The 15,331-nt window shown below is 44.1% G+C and overlaps 1 protein-coding gene across 2 annotated transcripts in view; it reads right to left on the bottom strand.

The window, feature by feature from the left end:
* The window catches only part of TRIM33 (tripartite motif containing 33), a 112,136-nt gene extending 103,629 nt beyond the window's left edge, over nucleotides 1-8,507 (bottom strand). For both annotated transcript variants that reach the window (XM_032881386.1, XM_032881387.1), the window contains exon 1: nucleotides 7,982-8,507. In XM_032881386.1, coding sequence (XP_032737277.1) covers nucleotides 7,982-8,507 — 526 coding nt within the window. The remainder of the gene's footprint in view (nucleotides 1-7,981) is intronic.
* Between the last annotated feature and the right edge of the window lie 6,824 nt (nucleotides 8,508-15,331).

The following is a 15,331-nucleotide window of genomic DNA, read 5'->3' as shown; positions in this document are numbered from 1 at the left end:
GAAGAGAAAAGCTATGCATTTTAAAAAAAGGAAGACTATTTTAATGGCCTTTCAAACAACAACGTGGATATTCTTTGATTATAATACAAAATTTAAAGAGTGGGGCACCTGGCTGGCTCAGTTGGCAGAGCATGTAATTCTTCTTCTTTTTTTTTTAAGATTTTATTTATTTGACACACACACACAGAGAGAGAGAGAGAGAGAGAGAGTGCCCGCGAGCGCTAGCGCGCACACCTGCACGCAAGTAGGAGGAGCAGCAGGCAGAGGGACAGCGAAAAGCAGGCCCCCCCCATGGAGCAGGAAGCCTGATGCAGGACTTGATCCTAGGACCATGAACTGAGCCAAAAAGGCGCCCAGAGCATGCAATTCTTAATCTCAGTATATGAGTTTGAGCCCATGCTGAGCATGGAGACTACTTAAAATTTTTAAAATGTGTGCATATATAAATATATGTATATGTGTATGTAATGTGTGTGTGTGTATATATATAAAGTATGTATTTTTTTCTTTTCTTTTTCAGAGTTTGTGTATATATGAGCAGAAGGGTGAAGAGGAGCAGAGGGGAAAAATCTTTTTTTTTTTTTAAAGATTTTATTTATTTATTTGACAGAGAGAGCAAGAGAGCAGAAGCAGGCAGAGCAGCAAAGGGAGAGGGAGAAGCAGGCTCCCCACTGAGCAGGGAGCCCATGCGGGCCTTGATCCTAGGACCCTGGGATCATGACCTGAGCCAAAGACAGCTGCTTATCCAACTGAGCCACCCAGGTGCCCCAGGGAAAAAGAATCTTAAGCAGCTCCACACATAGCTCAGAGCCAGACATGGGGCTCAATCTCACAACCCTGAGATCATGACCTGAGCCAAAATCAAGAGCTGGATCCTTAACTGACTGAACCCCCCCCCAAGCTCCCCTAAAGTGTATTTATTTCTTAAATGTCAGGAGAAATTATTAACTTTAACTACTCCCTTACATTAAAATCTACTGGTCTGCTTTATGTTTTACACTTTGAATCTCTTTCCTATGCATGATTTTGTAACACAATGCACTGCACTGGTCAACTAGTCATATGGAAAATACTGGTTCACTGTGTAGAGCTTCCAAATGTTGACATTTCATTGCACATTATCAAAAAAAAAAAAAAAAAATCTGAGGGTGCCTGGGTGGCTCAGTTGGTCAAGCACCTGCCTTTGGTTCAGGTCATGATCACAGGGCCCTGGGGGGCTAGGGAGGGGTGTCACTGCTTGGCAGATAGCCTGCTTCTCCCTCTCCTGCTCCCCATGCTTGTGCTCTCTCTCTCTGTCAAATAAATAAATAAAATCTCTTTAAAAAACTGATACTTTCCTACACTACCAATCTCATCAGAAAAGCCTTTAAATACTGAGAAGCTATCAAACTTATAGTTGCACATACAAGTTTTTTTCAAAATTCTAATTTTCATTTAAAAGCTCAAATTTTTTATCACTGGCAACATATATCAGTTATTTTCCTTGAATTGACAGGCTCAATTCAGTCATTTTTGAGAAAATGGCTGCCAAACACACATGTCTGAAAACCATAGCTCGTCAATCACTGTTTCAAGTAAAAGTTATTTTCCATGAAAATAAAGAAGCTAATTCAGCTTGGAATTCAAACAACTGTACAAGTACTTTCTTTTTTATACTTCAGTCTGCAGCAAAAGCATTTTATGCACATTTCCCATTCCATCACACAGAATTATTAAAAATCAAGATTCAATAAAATGTCCTAATGCTTCATCAAAGACAAATGAAACTAGCGCATTTTTCGCTGTTTTGTTTGTTTTCACTCTAAGTGTATGGTGGTGAAGATACAATGACTTTTACTATGGTTTGGAGGCACTATCTTAATCCCTGGTAAGGTGCCAGCAGTTTTACACATCACTGCTTTTGCATCACTAATATAAACATCAAAACAGTGCATAAGGCAAATGAATAAGTTTTATTATGAAAACAGTTTTAACTTTGCCCATGTCTCAAGGCATATCAGAGTAATCCCCTCGAGATTCTAAGGATCAACTTTGAGAATCACTACTTTAAGGTATTCTCATTTAGTGTCTGCTAAGAATATAGATAAGGAAATAAAAACCAGTTAGATTCTTCTAAAATTTTTGATGTACAGATAGTAGACCTCATAAAGACAGGTCTTACAACATTAGTTCACAAGTTTTCACACTATAAGTTTTAAGTAGCTGGCGAGATTGGAATGCAAATGACTTTGTCAGGTGTGCTATATATATTACTAGATGTCAGAAAAGCCTAGAAAAATACCAACAATTTACCTTCCTTCCTCTTCTTTCTGCTTACTGAATACAGGTAGTCATAAAGACAACTGGAAAACAACAGAAATAATAGTTTTGGGGGTCTTAACATGTGCCAGGCACTATATGAAGCACTTTACAATGTATTAACTCACTGAATCCTCACAATAACACTATGCAGTAGGTATAAATATTACTCTCAACTTACAGATGTTAAGTAACTTATTCATAGACATTCAAATAGTAAAAGGTGAAGCTCAAAAATGAATTCAGGTACTCTCTTAAATTGTGTGCACTTAACCAACCACAGACCACTTAACCAACCACTAAAGTATTTCAGTTTTAACACATCTTTTTTGTTTTTAAAGATTTTATTTATTTATTTGACAGAGAGAGAAAGAGATCACAAGTAGGCAGAGCAGCAGGCCCAGAAAGAGAGAGGGGAAAATAGGCTCCCCACTGAGCAGAGAGCCTGATGCGGGGCTCCATCCCAGGACCCTGAGATCGTGACCTGAGCTGAAGGCAGAAGCTTAACCCACTGAGTCACCCAGGCGCCCCAGTTTTAACACATCTTTAATGGATGCTTGCTGATGACTATATTATCATTCGAAAACTCAAGCCTGTTTACGTAAATAGGTCATCAGAGAAAGTAGGACCTAAAAAAATCCCAAATAGATAAGCCACAGAACTAGCAAACTGCCATATAGTATAAATACACTCCTGGGGCAAGAATTTTCAAGGGCTCAAATAGACAACTCCCCAGAGTGGCTCACCATGCTCCATAATAAAACACAGAACTATTCTGAGAAGGTGTTCTTCACACTACACCCAGAGGTATCCCTTACCACTTATCCCATTTAAGGCTGCCATCTCAGACTTTTCACAACAAGCTGAAGGTTCAGAAATAGAATTTTTCCATGCTGATTCTTCCATCACTTCCCACAAATAAGAGTATTAAAGTGATGTACATACAAAAAGTTGGCATAAAAGACAATACAATCATAGAATCTTACAGGATAGGAACTCAAACTGTTCATACTGCAGAGGACCTGAAGAGGCTGTAAAGTGCTTTAGCCAAGGTTACAGAGCCAATTAACAGCAGAACACAATGCAAGTTACTCTCAATCCAGTTCTTTATGCATAAAACCATGCTGTCTTGATGTGCCCTACTATGAAGTTCTCATTCCTTTCAAAAGTTCATTTGAGAGTTTGTTCACATGCATCAATACAAATTTGTATTACAAGATCTATACACACACTATACATTACAGATCTATACATACCCACTACTGACAGCTATTTGAACTCAACCTAAAACAGAATTTTTTAAGTCACAAAGCATTTTTAAAAGCTTACTGTTGAGATTCAACAAGTATTAACTGGTTTATCTATTTTGATTTTCCAAATACTTCAGCAGTAAATAGATCAGCCTTTCTTATCAAAATATCTAAATCCAGGGATGCCTGGGTGACTCAGTTGGTTAAGCGACTACCTTCTGCTCAGGTCATGATCCTGGAGTCCTGGGGTAGAGTCCTACATAAGGCTCTCTGCTCAGCAAGGAGTCTGCTTCTCCCTGACCCTCCCCTTCTCGTGCTCTCTCTCTCAAAGAAATAAAATCTTAAAAAAAAAAAACAAAAAAACTAAATCTATGTTTCTCAAAGTATAGTTGGTACCAGAATCAGAGTCACATGACATACGTGTTAAAAAATGAGATTCCTAAGGATGCCTATGTGGCTCAGTCTGTTAAGCATCTGACTCTTGATTTCAGCTCAGGTCATGATCTCAAGGTCCTGAGATCAAGCCCTGCACTGGGCATCAGATCTGCATGCAGTCTGCTTGAAATTCTCTCTCTTCCTCTCCCTCTGCTTCTCCCCTTGCTCTCATGGGCACTCTCTAAAATAAATGAATAAGTAAAATCTTAAAAAAAAAAAAAAAAAAAAAGAGATTCCTAGTATCATGCCCAAATCAACTTAGTTTCTGAAACTCCCAAAATGGCATTTTAAAAAGTTCTCCAGGTGATTCTTATTCATTCAAAAGATACTGAATATTTGCTCTACAATATTCTAGTAGGAAACAGATAAACGAGTAAATAAAAACATTTTAAATTTTAGCTGTGCTGTAAAGAAAAAAAGTTAGTTAAGTAACAGAGTGACCTAGGGGACTACTTTAAAAATAGCCAGGCACCGGATTTTCAGGGTGATGAAAATACTCTGTATGATATTATAATGATGGATACATGTCATTCTACATTTGTCCAAACCCACAGAATGTACAAACACTAAGAGTGAGCACTAATGTAAACTATGGACTTTGGATGATTATGATAGGTCAATGTAGGTCCATCAACTGTGACAAATGTAGTAGTCTGGTGGAAGATATTCATATTGGGGGAGGCTGTGCATGTGTGCGGATAAATGGGAAATCCCTATTATCTTCATTTTGCTAAGCCTAAAACTACTCTAAAAGCCTTAAATTTTTTTTTTTTAAAAGGACTTTCTAAGGTCTAAGTCAGAGGCCTTTCTAAGGAGGCACATCTGAAGTGAGGAACCCTTCACTAAAGAAAAGTGGTACTTCAACTTAGTGTGCATCAAAATCACCTAGAGGACTTGTTAAAACAGACGGCTGGTTAGAAGGTCTGGAGCGGGGCCCAAGAATTTGCATTCCTAACAAGATCGCAGGTGATGGTGATGCTGCTGGTCCAGAAACCACACTTGGGAGAACCACTGATCTAGGAAGGCACAGCTAAAAAGTGTGAATAACTTTGGTGTGTTAGAGAAACAGAAAAAAGGCCAGTTAGTAGGAAGGGTAATGCACTTGTCGTCATTTGAAAACCACTAAACATGTTGACTTAAGTTACCAGTTATGACTCCCTAGACCAGAGAAGGAACCAGTGTTCCATAATACCTTACATTTGCAAAGCATTTCCCAGTTTATAAAAGTACTTTCCCATTTATTATTTCACTTGACTTAGTGAGATATAAGTAAAGGACTATTAGCTACATTAAGGGTGCAGAAACATTATAAACCTCCTTTACAGAAAACAACTGGCAGAACTATGTCCCTTGACCCCAAACACAGTGCTCTTCTAGAACAGCATGCTTACTTTTTTTAAAGAGCAAAGCAAAGGATATACATACAGGAGTTAATACTATCAAATTATTTTCTAGATTCCCTATCTAAAACTATGGTGACTTCAGACTTAATTTGTTTTAGGTACTGACTAGAAAGCAACATTACCTTAAAATGACAATATTTAGTCCCATCTACTTACTGTTCCTAGTGCAAAAACAAAGAATGGAGAATGAAGAGAGAATTCACAGACTATTACTCTCTCTCTCTCCTGCATAAATACCAAGGAGCCAATTTTCATAACCTCAAGTCCCTCAGACACATCAGTCAAACACAATTTTCATCTTGTGTCCTCTCTAAATCTCTCACCTAATCCAGGGTCCCATAAGAACACTGAATCCCACATGTCCTACTATACTCATGAGGCCATAAGCAGTTAGTCATACACCCATTATGCACCCTCTATACACCCACTATCACTTAGTATGTTCAACATCAATCAAATCCTTATTCTTAACCTAACACTCTTACCTGTATATCTCAATAATACTTCAAACCCAAAACATCCATAATTATATCCTTTCACCACACACACACACACACACACACACACACCTGCTTCTGTTCCTGAATTCGTTTATTTACATTAATAGCACTGCCACCCATCAAACAAGAAACTTGGAACTCAGCCTAGACACATCTGTCTGCCCTGCACCAATCTTGACACCCCCTATCCACATTCCCATGGCTAATAAGAATTAGTTACTACTACTAATTAATTAGCTGCCTTTTCATTAATAACTACCATGTACTAGTCACTTTACACACTTCATTCCATCAGTAACCCCATGAGGTAGGTACTTTTGTCCTTATTTCACAATTGAAAAAGCTAAGGCTAAGAAAAATTAATCTGTCCAAATCACAAGTGGGACTTACAAAGCAGACATCCAAACTCAAATGTTTCTCACAAAGTCCATACCTTTTCCCCATACCAAAATACTTCCTTCTTTAAAACCTCTTACCAGTCATTTATTAATTCCAAATGCTCATTTCTTTATATTACTGTCAAGATTCCCCTCCTCCAGCCCTGCCTCCCCTTACCCTTCAATAGGCCCCCAAGTGATCTCTTTGGATCACAAATGTGATCCTTTTATCCTCTTGATAAAAAAGCCCTTCAGGGGGGCGCCTGGGTGGCTCAGTCATTAAGCATCTGCCTTTGGCTCAGGTCACGACCGGGGACCGGGGTCCTGGGACCGGGGTCCTGGGATCGAGCCCCACATTCCCATACCGAGCTCACAGCTCCCAGGAAGCCTGCTTCTCCCTCTCCCACTCCCCCGATTGCGTACCTGCTCTCACTGTCTCTCTCTGTCAAAGAAACAAAAATTAAAAAAAAAAAAAAAAAAAGCCCTTCAGGGATTCCTTTTAGCCTACGCTGTACAAGATATACTTTACAGGATGAATCCCAAACCCTTTAGCACAGGTCAGCCACCCCTTACCTGCAGTGGCAAATTTCAAGAGTTTTGAAATTTTGAAGTTTTTCATAAATTTACAACAAAACCCACCCTGAATTGTGGCAAGTTATTTATGTCTACCCCATTAGTGGGATATTTGTACGTTTCACTACAGGAACATTAATGTGTTTGATAATGACTAGTTAACCTTTAGCTCCAAGGATGTGTAAAGTACCCTGTGCCCTGAAAACTCCCCAATCCAGTGAGCAACTCACCCTTGAAGAAACCTTCTCAAGGGTTTCCTTTTCAATGAAATTCCCCTGACCTTCTCTTGATTTGTCACAACCACTGTACCATGTACCCACCGCCACTGCCGCACGCTGGCTATGTGTTTCACCTATATGATTATGAATGAGCTCTTCACTCAGTATTTTACTCAATCCTAGCACACTGTCTGGAACACTAGGGACTCATTAATGTACAATGAAACCCAGCTTCTCTGAATTCCAATTCCCTTCAAAGTTCATTTCTCCTTCACCCCTGAACCTTAGGATACTTCCCTAAGCATGCAGGCCCTTCAAAGCTATTTTCGCGTCCGGAGTTCCTCCGTCCCAATGTCACCCTAAAATTACTTTCCACCAGACAGCTTCTCTCAGCCCCGAACTCTCCAATACCCTTTACCCCCCTCTGTTTAGTTCCTAGTCCTTCTCTCCCCTAGCCACGAACAGGTCAAGTCCTTCCCTCCAAAGCAATTCGTCCTCATAGCCCTTACCGCTTACCGACTCCCTCCTCAACACCTCTCGCGCTACAGGCCTTTTCTCCCACAACACTCCTCCAGAGCGGTTTCCCAGACCCTCTCTCCTCCCTCTGTCCGAGACCACCAGCTCCCGAACCTGCGCTCGGCCGTAGTCCACGCCTTCCCGACCAGTACCCGCACACCCCAAACCTCCCTTGCAGCCGGTGTCCCCTCCCCCAGCCTCTCGCCGCCGGCACCCCTCCCTTTACCCTCCCCTTATCTCTGGCGGTCCACCTTCTCTGGAAACTGTCCCGAGGCCGTGTCTTTCATCTCTTAGACCCCTCGGAATCGCGCCGTTCCAAGCAGCACTGGGCCCGAGCACCTCCGTCCCCAGATCGTCCTCGGCCCCGAAAATCTCCTTCGGCCCAGACCTCGGGCAGGGCCTCCAGCTCACCTTGCTGGATGTCGCCGTTGCTGCCCCCCGGGATGGACACGCTGAGCTGGCGCTCCGGCTCCGGCAGGCAGCGCAGGCAGAAGGAGTGAAGGCAGGGCAGCAGCTTGGGCTCCGCCTCACGCCGGCTCTGCAAGCTCTGCTGACACACGGCGCAGGTGTCCAGGAGCGAGGCTGGCGGTCCAGGAGGCGGCCCCGCCGACGGACCCGGAGCGGGAGCCGAGGCTGGAGCTGGGGCCGGCGTCGATACCGCGCCCCCGGGAACTCCAGGGCCCACTGAGGCCGCAGGGGCTGAGGCAGCCGGGGCCGAGCCGGAGGAGGCCGCGGACACCCCCCCGTCGTCGGGCCCGGCCGCGCCGCTCTCCGCGCCCGCCCTGCCGCCTTCCTCCTCCTCCTCCTCTACCAGCACCGCGGCGAGAGGCGGCTCCGCCTCCTGCGCCGCGGGCCCGGCGGCCCCGGCAGTTACCGGCGCGCTACCGCTGCCCCCGCCGCCGCTCTCAGCCTCGCCGCCGCCTTTGTTTTCCGCCATGTTTTCCTCTTTGAACCCGCCGGACCGCCCCGCGCCGCCCGCCGCCCGCGCCGCCGCCGCCGCCGCCGCCGCCCCCCGCCCCAGCCGCAGCCGCAGCGAGAGCGGCAGCCGAGAGCGAGCAGGCGAGCGAACGAACGAGAGCGCGCGCGCACGCGGCGCCCCCGCCCTCGCGTCGCGCGGCTGAGAGAGGGCGGGCACGGTGCGCGCACGTACGCACGGCGTCCTCCTGAGGGAGGCGGGAACTTGGGGCGCCGGCGGGGGTCGTCCCCTCCTCGGCTCCCTACCTCTGGCTCGGCAGTGTGGGGTCCACGCTGCCTCTGCCCGGCTCGCTGGGAGCGTTTAGAGCAGTGGCCGTTGACGCTGAGCCGCCTTTGGGCGGCAGTTGTTAACGAGCTCCGACGCAGCGGGAAAGCGTAGGACGGGAGGCAGATCGGTCCCTTCCGAGCCAGCGTCTCCCGGGCGGCGCCGTCCCCAGAGGCTGGCGCGAACCTCGCTTGCTGCAGGGTCGGACGCTGTAACCTGGCTCCGAGGTGCGGGCCTCCTGGGGCTTGGTGCCGTAACCGGCTGCGTTCCTTTGGGTGGTTGTGCCCCAAGGGAGCCGTGAAACTGGGCCTTTTTCCCCCCACCCTTACTGGAGGCCTGCCAGAGATAGGCTGAAAAGCTCCCTGAGGAAGAAACTCTTTAACAGCTATTTTTAGCTTCTTCAGGTGATTGATTCTCCGACATTGCTACGTATCAGAAAACCAACTGAGGAGCTTTTTCAAAGCAGAGATGCCAGAGCCACACCCCAGACCTGCATCAGGAAGTGGGGGGGGGGGGCTGGCAGGACAGATGGATGTTGAAAAGTCGCTTCCGCGGATTCAGTTGTGCGTCAGTTTGAGGAGCCACGGATCTACCCAATGTTATGTCCTGAGAGTCCCGCTTAGTGTTCTGGCGAGAGTTGGGTTCCAAATGCCCTAATAATATGGGTAATAGCAGCTTTCAGAAAGGTTTGTCTTTATTTGAAAACAAGTATTCGGGATGTTTATGTTGCGCAGCGGCTGTTTTAATGTTAGGATCATGAAGTGCTTTCGTCTTCTGACAGTGTTGCCAAGGAACCGTTATTCTTTGAGCTTGCACGAGTCCTTAAAATAAGCCACTTCGAAATATTTTTCATTTATTCGGTCAAAAATAATGGACCTCTGACTATGTATTAGGGAGCGTTTTAGAAATTAACAGCAGAAAGCAAAGGAGATCTGCGCCTTCTAGGAGTTGGCAATATAACGGAGATTGATAATAAGTTGATTGACAGTAAATATATGCTAGGGAGTGATAGGTACTATAAAGACAAAATAAGAGTAAAAGAAATCAGATGACTGAGGAAGGCCTCTGTTGATACATGAACAATAATTGTGGTTCTTGAACGAGAGTGTTCCAGGGAGAGGAACAAACAGTAAGTATAAATGATCTGAGGCAGACAGGGATTCTTGACTTGTTAGAGGAACAGCAATGAGTCAGGGGGGCTTGAATGGTTTGAATATGGGACAGAGTAGGAGAACATGAGCATAAGGAAATTAAGGGGGCCAGGTCATATACAGAAATAGTCCTCAATTTTTTAAACTTATATGCCTTTGCAAAGAACCTTGAAAAACGATTTTCTCAAACACTGTAAGTAGTTGACAGCAAAATTTTTCATCATGCACCTGAATAGTTGCAAAGAGTGCAATTACCAACATTTTGCAATAATGACATTTTAAAATTGTTATTTTAAATCTATCCAATTTAAAAGTGAACATTTAAATTAAACATTATCGGGGTGCCTGGGTGGCTCAGAGGGTTAAGGCTCTGCCTTTGGCTCAGGTCATGGTCTTGGGGTCCTGGGATCAAGCCCCACATCAGGCTCTCTGTTCAGCAGGGAGCCTGCTTCCCCCTTTCTCTCTCTCAGCTTGTCTCTCTGCCTACTTGTGATCTCTGTCAAATGGATAAATAAAATATTTTCTTTAAAAAAAATAAAGTTAAACATGTAACAAACACCACCATGCAGTTGAAACACATCCATCAGAAAATGTTTTATTTTGGGGACACCTGGGTGGCTCAGTTGGTTAAGCCTCCCAACACTTGATTGCAGCTCAGGTCATGATCTCAGGATTGTGAAATCCAGCTCTGGGCTGGCTCCGTGCTCAGCCAGGGATCGGTTTGGGATTTTCTCTCTCCCTATCCTTCTGTCCCCGGCCCCTCCCACTCTTGTGTTCTCTTTTCTCTCTCTAAAATAAATCTTTTTTTTTTAAATGTTGTATTTTGTTAAATAAACATGGGAAATAAGTTGTTACTGGGATTGTCTTAATGAGATGGCTGGTAGTTTTATCAATTAGTTCATGTAGACCTGAATGTGTTAGAGCATCTAATTCCATTTTTCATTTTTATAGGTATAATAAGCACTGTATGAAAATACTATATATGTGTGTGTACATTTATTTTTATATGTGACAAATTCCCTCGAAACTATCCTTAGCTTGTACCCCTTGGAAAAAATCCCTCTGCTGGATTATCCAAGGAGTACTCCTAACCTAGTTTCAAGACGCTGAGTGAGATGGGAAGGTTTGGATTAGTTTTGAGCAAAGACTCCACGCAGTGAAGAGTCGCTGGGGCTGCTTTCTAGAGAAATCATGTGTAGGGGTTCAGAGTGGAAGAAAGACCAGTTAGGCTGCTAATAGAATAATAGTCAAGGAATGCTGGTTTGGACCTGCAGGGTATCTGTGCAGATGGCGAAAAATATGAAGTATATATAATAAAGAGCAAATAAAGACTTTAATCCAAATTCACTTCAAAAAATTAAGTTAATGGGGCTGAATCTCTCTCAACCAAGTTTTGCTTTGTTGAATTTTTCTTAACCTTTTGAAGCCTGCTACTACTTGCCTTTATTAAAATCCAGTATAAAAGTGTTTTCAAAAACTATATAATTTTATAGAGAAGAAATTGCCCTTCATGAGATTTACTGTGTGCTCTGAAAAGGTAGTACCAGGAAGTAAGCTGTCGCGGAATATTTGGGGACATACAAACACATACCTAGGTACTTCTTGGGATGCCTGGCTCCTCAGTCGGTAGAGCATGTGACTCTTGATCTTGGGGTTGTGAGTTTAAGCTGCACATTGGATATAGAACTTACTCTAAAAATAAATAAACCAGCAGACAGACACTCAAGTATGTCCTTGATTTGCAATGGTAGCTCAGAAATCTTAGGGGAGAAACTAAAACCATAAGGCTGAGACACCATATGCACAAATCTGTCTGATGGAGAATGCATAACACAGAGGCTGAATATATGTCCTGGAGGCAAAATGCCTGATTTGGGGGCACCTGGGTGGCTCAGTGGGTTAAAGCCTCTGCCTTCAGCTCGGGTCATGGTCTCAGGGTCCTGGGATCAGGCCCCACATTGGGCTCTCTGCCCAGCGGGGAGCCTGCTTCCCCTTCTCTCTCTGCCTGCCTCTGCCTACTTGTGATCTCTCTCTGTCAAAATAAATAAATAAAATTTTAAAAAAAATGCCTGATTTGAAGTCTGATTCCACCACATACTAGCTGTGACTTGGGGTAACTTAGTTAACTTGCCTCAGTTTCCTCATTTGTAAAAAGGTGTTTCATCCTAGGAGGACCCACCTTAAGGTTGACAAATCTTTGTAAAGTGCTTACAGTACCTGGCACATGGTAAATCTGAAATGAATATAAAGGCAGAACCAAAGGTTCCTGAAGGGGACTGAACTGGAGGGAAAAACAAAGGTACCTTAGGAAAATCTCAAAAAAAGAAATTCTGCTAAGGGCTAAACTGAGCAGTGGGTATAAGTAGAGGCTCTTCGCAGCCATTCCCCTGGCTAAGGCTGTCTTTTACTTTTGACCCTCTTGCACAAGAATTATGAGAAAAATAGTTCTGAAATTAAGGAGAGCTGTAGGTGCCTAGCAGCTCTGCTATGGAGAAAACCCCCTGAGACTGTTGGTAACTGGAAGTGGAAGGAACTTTCCAGTTGTCCGGAAAAGAGAAAAAGCACTAGAAGTAAATGACATTAAATGAATTAGTGATGGTGAGAGCATAATCCATTGGCTGGGCACAGGAGGTCTGTGACAATAAGGCAGCAGGCCCAGAGTAGCACGAAGACTTGTAAGGGCCGGTTCTGCAGCTCTTGGGCCCAGCAAGCGTCATCAATAGCAGAAGCAGAAGAGTGCCTGGGGGCCAGCAGAGGAATGCTGAACTGCCATTGAGATTTGGAGCATTTCTTGAATGTCCTACTTAGCACTCATGAGTGGGTGAGGCCATCAGGTCTTAAAGGTGAAATTTTGTGATTTAAAGTTCACTTCTCGAGGTGCCTGGGTGGCTCAGTCTTTAAGCATCTGCCTTCGGCTCAGGTCATGATCCGGCTTCTTGTCCAGCGGAGAGCCTGCTTCTCCCTCTCCCACTCTCTCTGCTTGTTCTCTCTCTCGCTGCATCTGTCTCTGTCAAATAAATAAATAAAATCTTTAAAAATTAAATAAAGTTCACTTCTCAACAGCGTTGATTCATAAGCTCATGCACCTGGGACTCAACTCATCCTTGGACTTAGTGGGATGTCCAGCTTCAGAGAAGGGACCTTCCTAACAAAAATTGTTGAAAGAGGAAATAAAAAGGGGTGATTTGAGAAGAGCAAGTTTTTGTCTAGAAGTGAGTGCAGCACCACACCGAGGAAAAGGAAAACAAGCACAAGAAATCTCCATGGTCTGTTTGGGTAGAAGACCCGTCAGGCCCCCGGATACCCTGACACCAAGAAGAACAAAGGCATCACCTGGGAAGAGATATATTTAGAATATCCCAAGAAGTATATCCCTGGAACAAAAATAATCTGCTAGCATTAAGAGGCAAAAAAGGCAAACTTGACAGTGTATCTCAAAAAAGGTATTGAGTAATAGTTGGCCACTGCCTTATTTCTTACAAAACAGAAATGTCTTGAGTTCTTTTAAGTGTAACATACTTTGAGTGATCTCATGCAGGGACACCTGGCTGGCTCAGTCAAGACAGCATGCAACTTTTGATTTTGGGTGTTGGGTCCATGGTCAAAGGAGCGAGACTGATACAAAGCGAAGGTCAAGCAAAGCTTTATTTCACGCCAAGCATCGAGAATCAAATGACTGGCCAGGGCCGTCTCTTGCAAAGAGGCAACGTCTCTCTGCCTTACAGACTAGCTTTTAAGGGCAAAGGCCATGTGGTTGGGCCTGGCCACGCACAGGTGACCAATGAGATTGTAACACAGAGAAAGTTGCACAGTCCTGCTAGGCCACACGTAAGTGACCAATTGAATTACAATTTACCCTATAGTAGATATTTGAACTAGCCTATCACTTTGGTCAGAATTGGTGCCCAAAGGGCACCCAAAGGGCGGGGCCCATACTCCTTGGTAGCTAGGGAGACAGTATGCGCCCCCACTGATTGAATACCTCCACCTGGCCTGACCCACCCTTGTATTGGGCTTTGTTACCTGGGACTGGTTTCTGGGACTGGTTTTTAAGTAAGGTCCCTGAAGGAGGGGGGCAGGGTCAGGATGGAGCTGCTCTGGCTAAATAGGCCCTTACATTGGGGTCCTGAGGTCAAGCCCCATGTTGGATGTAGACCTTACTTTTTAAAAAAATTGATCTTATACACTAGAATTCTGATCTTGAATGGCTAACATAATATTTTTGTTGGACAGTTCTGATTTAAATAAAACTGGCTTATGGTTAAATTAATACAATCAGCTTTTTAAATTTTGGTAGTAACTCCAGTTCAGCAAGTAATAGCACTGCTTTCCCTTCTAAAGATATAACTGGGGCACCTGGGTGGCTCAGTGGGCTAAAGCCTCTGCCTTCGGGCTCAGGTCATGATCCCAGGGTTCTGGGGATCGAGCCCCACATCGGGCTCTCTGCTCAGTGGGGAGCCTGCTCCCCACTCCCCACCCCCCGCCTTTCTGCCTACTTGTGATCTCTTTCTGTCAAATAAATAAATAAAATCTTAAAAAAAAAGATATAACTGGACTTGATTAGTAACGTTCGACTCTTCACAAAGATGGTGAATGCCATCTCAAAACCTATAGGAGATTGCTTTTTATATTTAGATTTCTATAACTGGTCATATTAATATATTTAAATACCGAAGAAATGCCTTCACTGTTTCATAGAACTGAGAAGACTCACCTGTCCTTCAATGTGTGTTCATTGGGCTGTTAACAGCGCTGAAGATAAGGTAGCAATGTCCAATTTATCTTTTGGTCTTAATTATGCCAACTGAAATTCCCTGTATCTACAATGTTGCCTTTTACTTAATGAAAGGTATTTTAGTGTGGTTTATGTATAATGTCAAAGAATATTTAACACTTCTCACATTTTGTAAATTACCTATAAGATCAGATGTTTTTAAAAATCAGCATGACAGGGGCACCTTGGTGGCTCAGTGGGTTAAGCCTCTGCCTTCAGCTCATGATCCCAGGGTCTTGGAATCGAGCCCCGCATCGGGCTCTCTGCTTGGCGGGAGGCCTGCTTCCCCTTTCTCTCTCTGCCTGCCTCTCTGCCTACTTGTGATCTCTGTCAAATAAATAAATAAAATCTTAAAAAAAAAAAAATCAGGGGTGCCTGGGTGGCTCAGTTAAGGCCTCTGCCTTAGGCTCAGGTCATGGTCCCAGGGTCTTGGGATTGAGCCCCGCATCGGGCTCTCTGCTTGGCGGGGAGCCTGCTTCTCCCTCTCTCTCTGCCTGACTCTCTGACTATTGTGATCTCTGTCTGTCAAATAAATAAATAAAATTAAAAAAAAAAATCAGCATGACATATAATAGCAAGTTAAACTTTGCTTTTAA

This window comes from Lontra canadensis, unplaced genomic scaffold (genome assembly GCF_010015895.1).
Source record: "Lontra canadensis isolate GAN:19392208 unplaced genomic scaffold, GSC_riverotter_1.0 scaffold75, whole genome shotgun sequence".
NCBI classification, from domain to species: Eukaryota; Metazoa; Chordata; class Mammalia; order Carnivora; family Mustelidae; genus Lontra; species Lontra canadensis.
Note: the sequence above shows the minus strand (reverse complement) of the source record. Positions and strands in the feature narration are given on the sequence as shown.